This window comes from Melozone crissalis, unplaced genomic scaffold (genome assembly GCF_028551555.1).
Source record: "Melozone crissalis strain CALT ecotype California unplaced genomic scaffold, PUWL_Pcris_2 ptg000034l_1, whole genome shotgun sequence".
Classification (NCBI taxonomy): Eukaryota; Metazoa; Chordata; class Aves; order Passeriformes; family Passerellidae; genus Melozone; species Melozone crissalis.
Window position 1 is genome coordinate 11,217,577 of NW_026535812.1, and position 12,364 is coordinate 11,229,940.

Genomic DNA, 12,364 nt, shown 5'->3' on the forward strand with positions numbered 1-12,364 from the left:
CTTGGTTTGGTGGGTTGGTCTGGGGTAGAGGGAGAGGAGGGGTGGGGTAGAGATGTGGTGGCAGCAACAAGGGTGTTTGAAAATGCAGAACTGAATGTTACTTGAACCTCTGCTTTGACTATGGCTCACCCCACCCATCAATACCAATCTTTAAAAGCAGTTCAATCTTTTCTTCAAAAAGTTAACCTACATAGTTTAAAAATAAAAAATTAGAGCAGTATGAACAGTAGCTAAAGAAACCCCAAGTGCAAAGACAAGTATAAAGCCTTCTTCAGCCTAAGTGAGTTCACCAGTATCCAGTAAGCCTGTACAAACTTGCTTCAGACTCTGAAAACACAAGCTTGTTTCCTTCCAGAGTCTGGGCCAGCCCCTCCCTAGTAGAATGAAGACAACTTGTACAGGTCTACCTTTATTACTCAAGAACAATATTCAATTTTTACGGCTTGGGAAAAGTGGACACATATTTTTAAAATACTACATAAAGAGGTGAAGAGAAAAAAAAAAAAGAAAAACATGATTTACCTTCTCTTCTGAAGTAAACACTAAAAATGTCAGGTAACTTTTGCATTAAAATCTCTGCCATCTGCAGGGCTCCAACTACTATCTTAAGGTCTTGACTCGACAGCATGGAGGCAATATGACTAAAACAGAAAATTTATTAGAATTAGCTTTGTGAGGTTTTGGCTGAATTTTTCTTTTTAAATCAAGTCAGTTCATCTTGCACACACAGCACTAGAGACAAGGCTTTTATAAAAGCTATCAATAAAAGGACTGAAACAGCTCTCTTCCTTCCTATATCACTTTTACCAAGTTTTAACATGGCATAAAGGAGAGTCTCTTTTATAAACATGATGTTCTGGAACTCAGTACTGTCTCTGAAAAACTAAATAGCTTATTTTCCAGTTGCATCCTCAGATCCCCAACTTTACCTGTAACATGTAGGAGAGGTTTCATGAATAAAACTTACCAGTTGAATGCTATTAGTGTCTGTTACTGTTCACACTGTATTACCTCAAAGTTATCTTGCTCTCAGAATTTCATAGGCAAGTCTTAGAAATCAAAAAACCAATACAGGAAATATTTGACACTCCTAGTACACACAGCCAGAGGCCACCTAAGTTTCCAGTAAGAATGTCTAGCATTGGCAACTACTGTAAAATCTATGATGCAAAAAAAATCCTGCAGAGCTGGCAGCCTCAGCTTTTGAAAAATAAGTAACACTTTTAAAGTATCATTTTCCCCTGAAAAAGATGATGCAAAAAAAGTAATCTGAAGTTTGAGCTGTAAGCTCAAAATTAGTTTCATTCGCAGCACTTAAAGAACCCACCTTGAAACAGCATGGTTTTTCAGCACATCCTTCAGAAGTTCAGCATCAGCAAAATAAATTATCCTAAGAATTGCTCTAAGGCACTTGTGTCTAACAGCAGGTCCAGCTGAAGAACTATATACTTCATAAAGAACACCAAACAGTGTTTTGATAAAGGATTTTGCCAGTTCTGGGTCCTCTTTCATTAATTGTGCTCGAGCATCATCCTTCTTCAATTCCGAATGTCCACCTGTGAGAAAGTGCACAACAAATCACTGGACAGACCTTTGCATCTCTGCTCTGATGATTACTTTCTTTTGTTAAAACTGATTCAGTTCAGCTCTCAAATTGAGAAAATTCAAGAACCAGAAGTCAAAGTGAGTAAGAAGGTACAAAACTTCCCCTTTCAAGGAATTTAATTTTTTTTTCTTCAGTTTTCTTATGTATTTCTGTATAACAGTAAGAAGCCCTCACAGTCTTCCTTAAATAAAAGAGCTGTAAGAACAGAACTGTTTCAGAAATCCCAAGCCAGGAACAACCCCAGCTCCCTCTCAGTTTGATACATTTTCAGGTCCCAGGAGGAGCTTACATGTTAAAAAGCACACATGTCAATAGTATAAGCTTTGTTATGAAATTTTCTACATTCATGTAAATCAGAATAGTTTGATGTTCCACAGAAGCCATAAGAAATTTGTTCATTAAGTAGTAAATGGCTGCACAACCCAACATATATTAGCCACAGCTAGAGAGCCCAGGTGTTTGCTGAGCTGTACTTACTAGTGTTTGTACTGGCTAAAGGGTTTGGTTTTCGCTGAATGGCACGAGCTGTTCCAGTATCCTCATTTATTTGCTGCATAGAGTTAAAATCAATAGTATAGACACGCCCAAGCGTAGACAGGCTTATCTCATCCTCACCAACCTGATGAGCTGCCTAAAATCAAGGAAGAATATAACATTAAGAAACCCCTAATAAACAGAAAACTATATGAAAGGTGAGGAGAGGGGTAACAGAGTAGGAAAAACAGTGACAGAAATTCAACAAGAACAGCAAATAAGTGATTTGGTGTGGCTGAACACCAAAATAGTGCAATATTACAGCAGGATGTTTGAGGAAACTTGTGTTTCTTACTCAGAAAGATCAGGAGTGGTATTTTTAAAGACAGAGAAAGCACTCAATTCCTTATACAACCGCATGCAGATTTGAAAAGCATCACCACACAAAAGTGTGGAATTACTACCTCTATTATCCGACTATCAATCCTGTTATAGGGATGCCAGAGACCCCTGTCATCTCGCCATTGCCATATTGCACCATCTGTATTTTGTGCATTTCCTTTCTTTAGCATAGTATCAACAGCAAAGATCCCCTCTTTTGGCAGGCAAGGCATCAGTTCACTGCAAAGAACATTAAAACAGTATTTTACTAGAAGGATACAATCAAGTCCATCTAAGCTGAAAACTGTTTGCCTTATTTTAGTCAAGTTAAGGATTTTAACATACCAACCACACCCAAAACCTAGCACTGCAAGACTTACCAGATAAGAGAAGTAAGTTCATAAAGTTCTTGAGGACTTCGTGGAACAAGGTCAATTTGTTCTTGACAACTCCCATTTGAGGCTCCACAAAGGAGGAAGTGAAGTGTTTCTGCAATATCTATAAAAAATTATTATTCATGAGACTGCCTGCATCAGATATGGATTCCATTTTCTGTTGGACACTACACAAAAGAGGTATTTACTGCCCAAAGCAAAGAGAGAGTGGACTATAGGACAAATGTGTTTCTTTGAACACTAAGAAATGTGCTTGTTCTCAGGTCTGGAGTTAGAGGCTTTTTTGGGTTTGTTTCTTTCCTTTAAGGGACAACTAGGGGAGAAATACCACTCAATATACAGGACACAGAAGAAAACAGGGAAAGATACAGGGCAGATGAAGGGGTCAGTCAAAATTTGTGAGATGGAACAAAGAAAAAAAGTGACAACTAAGACAGCTCTACAGCAATTACTTTTGTCAATATTTTCCCCTAGAAGAAGTACTTAAAGCACATCGTTCCTCCACATGGTCACAACTAAGAAAAGAATTATTCAGCTTGTATTGGAATGAGAATAGCCTGTGCAGCCAATACAGACTCAAAATTAAGTGAGCACTGCAGTGGCAACAGCTAGGAAAAAGGATAAAAACCCCTCTGGATAAAAGCTTTCAACAAAATTTAAACAACTTTTTATCCCAGGGGAAACACAGTAAGAGAGAAAAACTGAAAGAACAGAATATTTATATAACCAAGTGCATAGAGGTCCACACTGACTGTAAGCATTCAAATGAACAGGCCCTCTAGAACATGGAAAGTAAGAACTCACTTTGCTTCATAAGCTGGACTGCAAGCGTGGGGCAGTTGGAGCACATCAGGGAGAACATGCGCACCACCATGATGAACATTCCTGAGCTCAGGATAGGAGGTGTCACGACCAGGAGCTGCTGGATATTTGTCAACAAGTCCTTGGAAGCAACCTGCTGCAGCAAGTTCTTCAAGGAGGGAATAACAAAACGGGAAACATTAGTCCTTGAAAGGTGAGCCCTCAAGAGAAACAGGGTGGGTGGAGAAGAAAGCAGAAGTGCACCCCCATCCATTCCCTTACCTCTTCATGCTGGAAGTTGTCCACTAGCCGTGCAAAACACAGACAAGTGCTTTCAACAGACTTTTTGTCCTGTTATAAGAAAGTTTTGTTTAAATTGAAATATTTTAACTTGCATTAGAACATGCTGCCATTTTGAGGCATTCATAAAATTTCTCCAAAAGGGCCAGTCTAATCACATTTTACACAACATTACAGCTCTCACTTTTAAACTCACTGACAGTCTTAAATGACTTCCTGATACAGCTGTGCTTCCTACCTATTCCCTGGGAAACACCCCTCCCTCCTGCAACACAAATACCTTTAGAGACCTTTAGAGATTAATAAATTGATCTCTAAATAGTCCTTCTGGATTCTGAAAGGAGGAAACAATAGGGAAAAACTGAAGTAACAGGTGTTATAGATAATAAGCAGGAGTGAACACTACTATCCCTACAGACTACATGAAGCCTGATTTTGCTATTATGCCGCACATACAACACAGTAAATTCAAAGACAAGTAAAGACTGCCTTGAAAACAGCTCTGGTTAAAAGTTCAATGAAATGCTCAAAAAGTTCATCTGAACATAATAAAACACTAACTGTAAGGGTAGCTGAGCACTGGAAGAGGTTAGCCTGAGAGATTAAGTCTCCATCCTTGGAGATACTTAAAAACAGAAAAAAAAAACAACTCATCTGGACATGCTCCTGGCAATCTGCTCTAGCTCAACTTGCAGGGGAACTAGGACTAGGTAACAGGGCTCTCTTCCAACCTCAACTATTTTGGTAAGAGCTAATGCAAGATTCTTTTCCAGAAAATTTCCACTTCAAAATTTCTTGAAATCTTACTTTGGTGGGTTGTAGCTTCTCTTCAGAGATCAGGATCAGTACTTGTCCCTACTACTGGTGAGAATGATGCTTCCTGTTTCTAGAGTACAATCTAAAGCTGTCATTTGGCTTCTTAGAAGCTGCCTCAAAGATTCAAGCAGTCTTTCAGCAAGACGATGTAGGCAAAATTAAGAACAGCACAAGAATACATAAAACCATTACCTGGAAGCTTCCAATTATTTGCATTTGTTAACAAACAAAATATTTCTCCTTTTTCATCTTTTTTAACAGGAATCTGACAACCAAGCAGATCATCAAAAATCTCTTTTGGAGCAGCAGTTATTGTAGGTGCTCATTTATAAACACAGCAGCACTGCATGATACGTAGCCCTTAGGAGCCCCTTGATTTCAGAATCATCACTTCAAACTACTGTACAAAAGCAGGAACTTTTTAAAAATGCCATAAAATCCCCCAGAAAGTTAAAGCACAAAAAACCCACAAAAACTGAAACAGAGGGTGTTCTGATTTAAAGTGGGAGAGAACCTTGTAACTCATCTGTTAAGAAAAAATAAAACCAGTAATGCTACTGGACTTCCTCTTACTGATATCCTTGTTCTTACAAGGACTACAAAACCATTACTCATGCTTTGAGTTAAAGTATCTTATTTGTCTTGTTTTATAAAATGTCACAGTTACAGAACCACAGAAGGTCCATATGTACATTGGTATATCAGAACCTGACAGTATAGAAATGTGAACTCAATTATCACCTTGCAAAGGCAAATAATACACAGCAAAGAAACAGGTATCTGAAGACATCTTTAAACTGCTTTCAGATCAAAATCAAGATGTTCCATTTTTTTTAACAACTTCTTACCTGATGGGTTAGCCTTTGTGTTAGCAGTGGCAAAGAGTCTGCCACAAAGTGAAACTCATCAGGTGTTATACTCTGGCAGCAGTTGGCAGCGATAGCTAGTGCATTCCTTTGTGCATTTATACTGAAGAATTCCAGATACAGCAAACAGTCTGCCAACCCACCCTGTAACAAAACAAACAAACATTTTCACTCTCAGTACTGCTGAAGTCACAGAAAGTTGTTTTCTTATTTCATCTTCACAGAAGATCACAAAGATGTAGAGCTGGCAGAGGCAAACCTGCCTTGTTTTGGTTGTACTTACTGCCTGCAGAATGGCTTTACTGTGCCTGCGTGACAACATCTCCAGGGCTGTGAGCGCCTGCTCTGCCACATCAATGCACTGGATAACTTGCAGCTACAAGAAAACAAAGAAGCTGGTACATCAACTTCTAAACAGATTTTCAAAAATAATCATATTGATTAACACTCAGATACACAGCCTCTACCAAGACCCATATGCTAATGAAGCCAGCTCTGACTAAGTCTGACAGTCTGAGGCTACCCCAGCCACGGAGCTACTCCAAGGGGTAACAGCTCATTTATTTACACATTTTGTATGTTTGTGACACTAATCCAACAAAGAGTTCTCAGGGAAGGAGAGAGCACTTTTCAGTAAGGGTGGGAGCAAAGATTAAGCCTGGCTTTAGAAGCTTATCATGCACTTTGTATTATCTTGTAAACCAGGAAAAGAAGCCACTATTTTAATGGAATTTTCTAAAGTTAAAACAAACTATATAATCTCCTCATGCTGTTCTATCACTGTTTTAATTTCATTTTACCTTTTCCAAGAAGACAGGAATTGCATCTACCACTACAGCAGATGATCTGGGAAGTGCTTCCATCATGTATGTTAAGGCCCGACACGCATGATTCATCTATTAAATACACAGATATTTGATTTTAAGTTCAGATAACATTTTAATATTTCAAAAGCTTCTTAAATATTACAAACTACTTACAATGTCAAAGTTGTGCTCCATCTGCAGCAGTGTTATCTGTTTAAAAAAAAAGTATTGTTTGTTCAAAAAAATGCATCTAGATGATATCATAAAAAGGGTACAAATCACTACAGTAGCTTTTGAGTCAGGATTTTGGATTGTTAGTAAGAATTCCAAAAGAACCACTGCCTATTCTTGAGCTATTAAAACATTAATAGGACTATAAAATTTAGCAAAACATCCTCTCAAAACCAAATAATAAGACAGATACACACATACATTAAGAAGACAATATAAATAGTGATGATTTAATTTAATCAAGACATTGAGTGAAATATTATATCCTACAACAGAAATCTGAGATTAAATCTTTACCAAAGCTGGTACAACACTCTTGACTGGAAATCCTCCTAATGTTTCTTCATTTCCCATAACCAACAGCTGGCACATCTCAATCACTGCCTGTAGTTGCTGACTTTCATCAGTGGCTTGGAGACCTTGTAAAAGCTGTTGAGCTTTAGAACCTAGATATCCAGAAAAAAATTTAGGAAAAAAGGTATTAGAAAGTGTACAAGGGAACTGTTATGCTATACTTCTGCCAGAGTGGAAGACCAGAGATAGTTTGTTTTCCTCTGTATTTGTAGTTTCATTTCCTTTCCCTGTCATAAAAAGGGGGAATAGGGAAGGGAGACAAAAATCTCACTCTTGGCTGCCTTTCCAGTGCAGACTGGTCAGCACAAGGAGTCCGCCACACTGCTCAGCACAGCCATCTTGCCAACCTACAGCAGGAACCCACACCATCCCACCTTTGTGCAGCACCCCCCAGTTAATACAGCACATGGAGACCCATGAGACCCCATCCTCTTCTTGGCATGCAGTGTAACAGGCTGCCTCTGGCTCTCCTGGGAAGCCAGACTTGGGCTGGAAGGTGCACATCTCATCCAGCTGCATAGCGCAGACCTGGTGCAACAAGTCTGACCCACATTCTCATTGACACAACGTCTGAAGGAAATCCATTCTGTCCAAAACTGAAGATACTTTTGAAACTAAAACCAACATAATAACTTAGAACTGATATCCACTAATGTTTTAAAGCTAGCTTAAGCATTTGTTTAAAGCTAGCAAAAAACCCAAGGGGGTTGGAGAGGTCTTTTGTTAAGCAGCCCATCATGCAAAAGAAAAAGGAATGGGTGAAAAGGCAAGAACCCTCCCTTCCCCACCTAAAAGGGAACATTAAGATGCCCCAAAAAAGAAAAGCAAAGAAATATAGCTAAGGCAAATTTTTCTTCCTTAAAGGAAGACAAGCAAATTAGAATTGTTGACAAGTGGTCTAGCACTATCATGACATACAAGTCTCCAACATGTAAAATACTATATTAAACTATGAAGCTAATACAAATATTAGATTTACTACTGGCTGAATTCTACTAGTCTGGAAGTGGAAAGAATTAAGTCAAATTAGACAAACTTTGCTTACTAGCTCCACTTCCAATTGTCCTGTGGAAGAGCTGCGACATCCGAGGACCAAGAGGGCCAAACAGGTGAGGAGGAAGACCCCTAGCCTCTAATAGAGCTAAAAGCAAACAGAGGATAACAGCCATTGTCAAAGCTTCTATGTATATTTTTAAAAGCTTAAATTCCGTGATGTTATCATTTAAGACTACTAGAATGTTGATATTTAAAGAGTTAGGATTAGATGCTTGCAGCTACCTCGATTTTGAAAAAACACCAAAAAGATGACCTTAAAGGAACAAGTAACTGATTTTGTTTGTGTCAGAGCAGTAAGGTCCTTTACAAAGTCACCCGCTGAGTTTGCACAACTGTGTATTTCACAAAAGTAACCTCATCTATTAAACTGTTATAAGCCTAGAGCCAGAGCAGCAGATACATCAGCCTGCAATTTCAAAGCTGAACTCAAACTACACAGGATAGGTTAAGCTTATCTTCATGTTTTCAGGACCTGCAGCACTACTACTCTGAAAAAAATGGCACTGAGAAACAGGTTCAACAGCCTTATTTGCTGATGAGCAGGAGAGGAAGAACTCTGGTAAGTATTAGAGGGTTTCTCTTCTGATTGATTTTTAACACTTTGTTATAGTACTGTTACTTAAGCTAAACTAAGTGGGTGATTCTGATTTTTATTGCAAGCAACCATCACTACTGTTGATCATTAATAGCCAAAACCAATTTAGCCCAATATTTCTAATGCATACCTATACTTACTAAGAACTATAAGCAAGTGAACAGATACTGACAGCACTTCCACATTAAATATACAGATTAACAAACACCTGTCATTTGCAAGGGAGATGATGATCTCAGGACTCCCTGCAATGTAGTAGCAAAATCATTAGACCAGTTGCAGGACATGCATACTGAGTTTATACCTGTCATACTCTCTGGTTTTGCGAGACCAGGCTTCTTTAGCCCAAGCACAAAAGCAAGCATTTTAAGAACATTCAGACTTTTTTTGGTCAAAGCTTACAGCAACATGGGTATCAATGACAAGCACAAAAAAAATGTTATCCAGAAGCAGGCAGAGTATAGTAGGCCTAACCTACCCTCTAAACTTAAAACATGCTTGCAAAGAATATTTTCATATTTGAGCTTACACACTTGATAGGACTGAATTCTCAGTTCTCTCCCCTCCATCTCCTCATAGAAAACTATCAGAAGTAGGGTATTACACACAATTTAAATGAATAAAGACACTATCCCACCCCCTTCTCCAGACATCCTTGCATCTTTTGTGAATTAAGGGCTTGTAAATCCCTACTTCAGAATTACTGTGAGCAGAAACACATTCACAGACACTGAAACAAAAACAAAATGCATACACTTGAATGTAATACAGAATTTGTGTAGGTATGGTTATTTATAGGCTAACAAACAAAAAGGTAAATTAGTGACAACTTTTATACCTTGTAGTCTTCCCATCTCAGAATCATCTGACTCACTTTCTCCAGAAGTTGTCATACCTACAGCTCCAGCAACAGAACTAGAAGCTAAAGGAACAATAAGAGATTAATTAATACAAGTTACAGTGTCTTTAAAGCCACAAAACTCACATCCAAATAAGGTTCCACCATCAAAACCGCACTCTGCATTTAGTGCTGCCACCCGCAAACTCCTGTAAAACTTCCAATTTAAAACTGAGCAGTCTAGAGTTCTAGTATTTGCAAAAGCTGAAGAGAATGGCTTTATCAACACAAGATAATGAAAAAAAAATACAGTTAAGTCCATAAAATTAAGTTTCAGACAGATTTACCTGTATCCTTAATAAATGTATACCCTTCTTAATTGAGTATTATGCTATAGTTTCCATACTACTTTCTGTACTCACTCAGAGTGAGTTATAGCATAGAATGTTTAGTATTTTCTACCATTCAGTACAATTACTGCATAGTTCCTTTGAGCTCACTAATTATGGTCAATTGATAAAATTACCATCTAAAAGAACTGTGCAAGTAACAGAATTCAACTGGTCACAAATTTGTCCAGTACACACATGCTTGCAATTTCAACAGAAAAGCTGTAGAATATTCAAGTAGTTTCAACAGTGGTTTACAGGTAATGCTTGCCTTCTCTATTCTGAACAGTTTTATGTCTTTTCAGTTGATGATATTTATGCTGGTATTTATCAGTAGAAGTTACTTTTTTTTAAAAGCAGCAGAAGCTTAAAAGCTAACATCTGGATTACTGGATATAGTTTGGATACTACAAAAAGCATAATTGAAACATGTACCAAATAGCCAAAAAAGTCACGCTCGAATATAAGGATCCCTCTGACTCAAAAACCTTCCAGCATTATTTACCAGCTTAAACAACTGCTCTTCAGAACTTCATCCATTTAACTATTTTTAAATGCTTAGAATTTTATACTAGCAACTGTGCAAAAAACTCCTTAGTTGAAGTTCCTTTTTACCTGCAGCTCCCTGGGGAGGTTCATCTGTCCGTGCAGCTGAAGAGTTAACTCCATCCTGGTTGTTGTCAGGATCAGCCATCTTCTCCTGTCGGCGAGCTTCAGCTGCTCCTCTTTTGCCCAGGCCAGAGCCTCGCCGACTAAAAAGTTTCAAAAAAAACGAAATTTCAGACCTTGTGAACTAAAATAAGAGATTTACTAATGCAAGCCTACTAAAGACTATATAATCTTTATGTACATCACTGCCACAACATTGTACAAATGAGCAATTTGTGGAAGAATCAATCTTCATAAAATTATCCAACCTCTCTGTACACTCCCTGCCCTGCACCATGGCAGTGATTTGTTTACACTAAGGCATTAAACATTTCAAGACCAGGCAGTGTACTAAAATATAACAGAGAAAATGAGCAAGGTTAAAGTGACTGTTAGTTATAAGTCATACACACATTTGAGAAGGCTGATGATTGAGGCCAATGAACATCTTTACAGGAAGTTCTGAACTACTAAAAGCAAGAAGAGGACTCTGACATTCAACTTGGTTTTCAGAGTCAGAACGAGCTTGAGAGAATGAGTCTATTTAGATTTGCAGTTCTAAACACTATAGCGTTCATCGCCACAAATACATCTGCCTTCAAAGTAAACAGTCAAATTCAAATACGCACTTGACAACAAAATCAAGACTCCAGAAGTGGTTTTTTAATGGTGTGGAAGGGGGAAAAGAGGATGTGCTAGAAGTACTAAACAATCTAGGCATAAGAACAAAAATAAAGCTTGTTAAGGCTTCCTACATTTAGTCCCACAACATATGCAACTACAGAAGTTTATTGCATCACAGGATACATAAACTCTCCCCTCTCATTTAATCTACCAGCTGTTTAAAATTACTAATTCAGGACTACTCCTCCTCCTACTTCTACTACCAAGAAGTACATTAAGTACTTAGATGCAGTTCAGACGAAACTGCTGACAAGCTGAGTCAGCTTAACAGTGCCCCTATTAAAACTGACTCCTGTGTGGTACCACGAAGACTTCTTTTTCAAAACAATTATCTATTTCACTATTCATGAGACAGTAGTTCAGCACAGTTCAGACAGTAGTGCTGAACTATTGTCTCTCTTCTTAAATACTTTTCTAAGGACAGGATTACTTAAGTTTGTAATGCTGGCTTTGGTTGTTTCTCTTCCTCCACCTCCACAGCTGGGGGACTTACTGGAAGTCTGATGGTGAAAAACTCCATGAGCTATCTATGACACCAGTGTACAGAGTAATCCAGCAGGCCTGAAAAGCTACAGCTGCTTTTACAACAGCCAAGTCAGAGACACCCAAGGCCAACTGTCATGCAGGGAAATGACATGAATACCAGCTCACTGTAGTAATAAGTTTCATTTCTTCAAGTTTTACCTGGTGCTAGCACAGGAGCCCGTGGTCTTTTGCCGTGTGCTCCGCCGTAAACTGGGGAGCTCAGCAGGTGGTGATTCACTGCGCTTCTTTGTGGATTTTCTTAGACCTATGCAATATGTAAAGAATTGAGAGTAAATCAGTCTTTAAATACACAGCAGTTCTACAAAGAGATTAAACTTTTGTGTACAGAAAACCTCCATGCAGAAGAACAGCTTCTACATAAGAACCACAATAAGCCCACATCAATTGTAGTCAGCCTACATTGAACTGCTACACCAGTAAAAGAAAAGTTCAGACATTTACTTATTGACTTAAGTAGTACTAAACTCCAAGTTTTACTAAACTCCAAGTTTTCATGTAAGTACCTTTAGTAAACTATATATAACAGCTATAGAGCATTTTTCTCATGCTAAACAGGTATCACATTATGGGATACAAGA

General features: G+C 38.3%; 1 protein-coding gene across 6 annotated transcripts in view; it reads right to left on the reverse strand.

Annotated features, from left to right (window-relative positions):
* TRIP12 (thyroid hormone receptor interactor 12) overlaps positions 1-12,364 on the reverse strand; it is a 76,886-nt gene that overhangs the window by 20,574 nt on the left and 43,948 nt on the right. For 5 of the 6 annotated variants that reach the window (XM_054282297.1, XM_054282296.1, XM_054282293.1 and 2 more), the window contains 16 exons: positions 11,925-12,030; positions 10,524-10,660; positions 9,520-9,603; positions 8,076-8,171; positions 6,974-7,122; positions 6,620-6,655; positions 6,440-6,535; positions 5,923-6,015; positions 5,622-5,783; positions 3,940-4,008; positions 3,661-3,826; positions 2,842-2,959; positions 2,545-2,701; positions 2,084-2,237; positions 1,328-1,556; positions 523-641 (listed from right to left, as the gene is read on the reverse strand). In XM_054282297.1, the coding sequence (XP_054138272.1) occupies positions 523-641; positions 1,328-1,556; positions 2,084-2,237; positions 2,545-2,701; positions 2,842-2,959; positions 3,661-3,826; positions 3,940-4,008; positions 5,622-5,783; positions 5,923-6,015; positions 6,440-6,535; positions 6,620-6,655; positions 6,974-7,122; positions 8,076-8,171; positions 9,520-9,603; positions 10,524-10,660; positions 11,925-12,030 (1,971 nt within the window). The remainder of the gene's footprint in view (positions 1-522; positions 642-1,327; positions 1,557-2,083; positions 2,238-2,544; positions 2,702-2,841; positions 2,960-3,660; positions 3,827-3,939; positions 4,009-5,621; positions 5,784-5,922; positions 6,016-6,439; positions 6,536-6,619; positions 6,656-6,973; positions 7,123-8,075; positions 8,172-9,519; positions 9,604-10,523; positions 10,661-11,924; positions 12,031-12,364) is intronic. The other variant, XM_054282294.1, reaches the window with a different exon arrangement.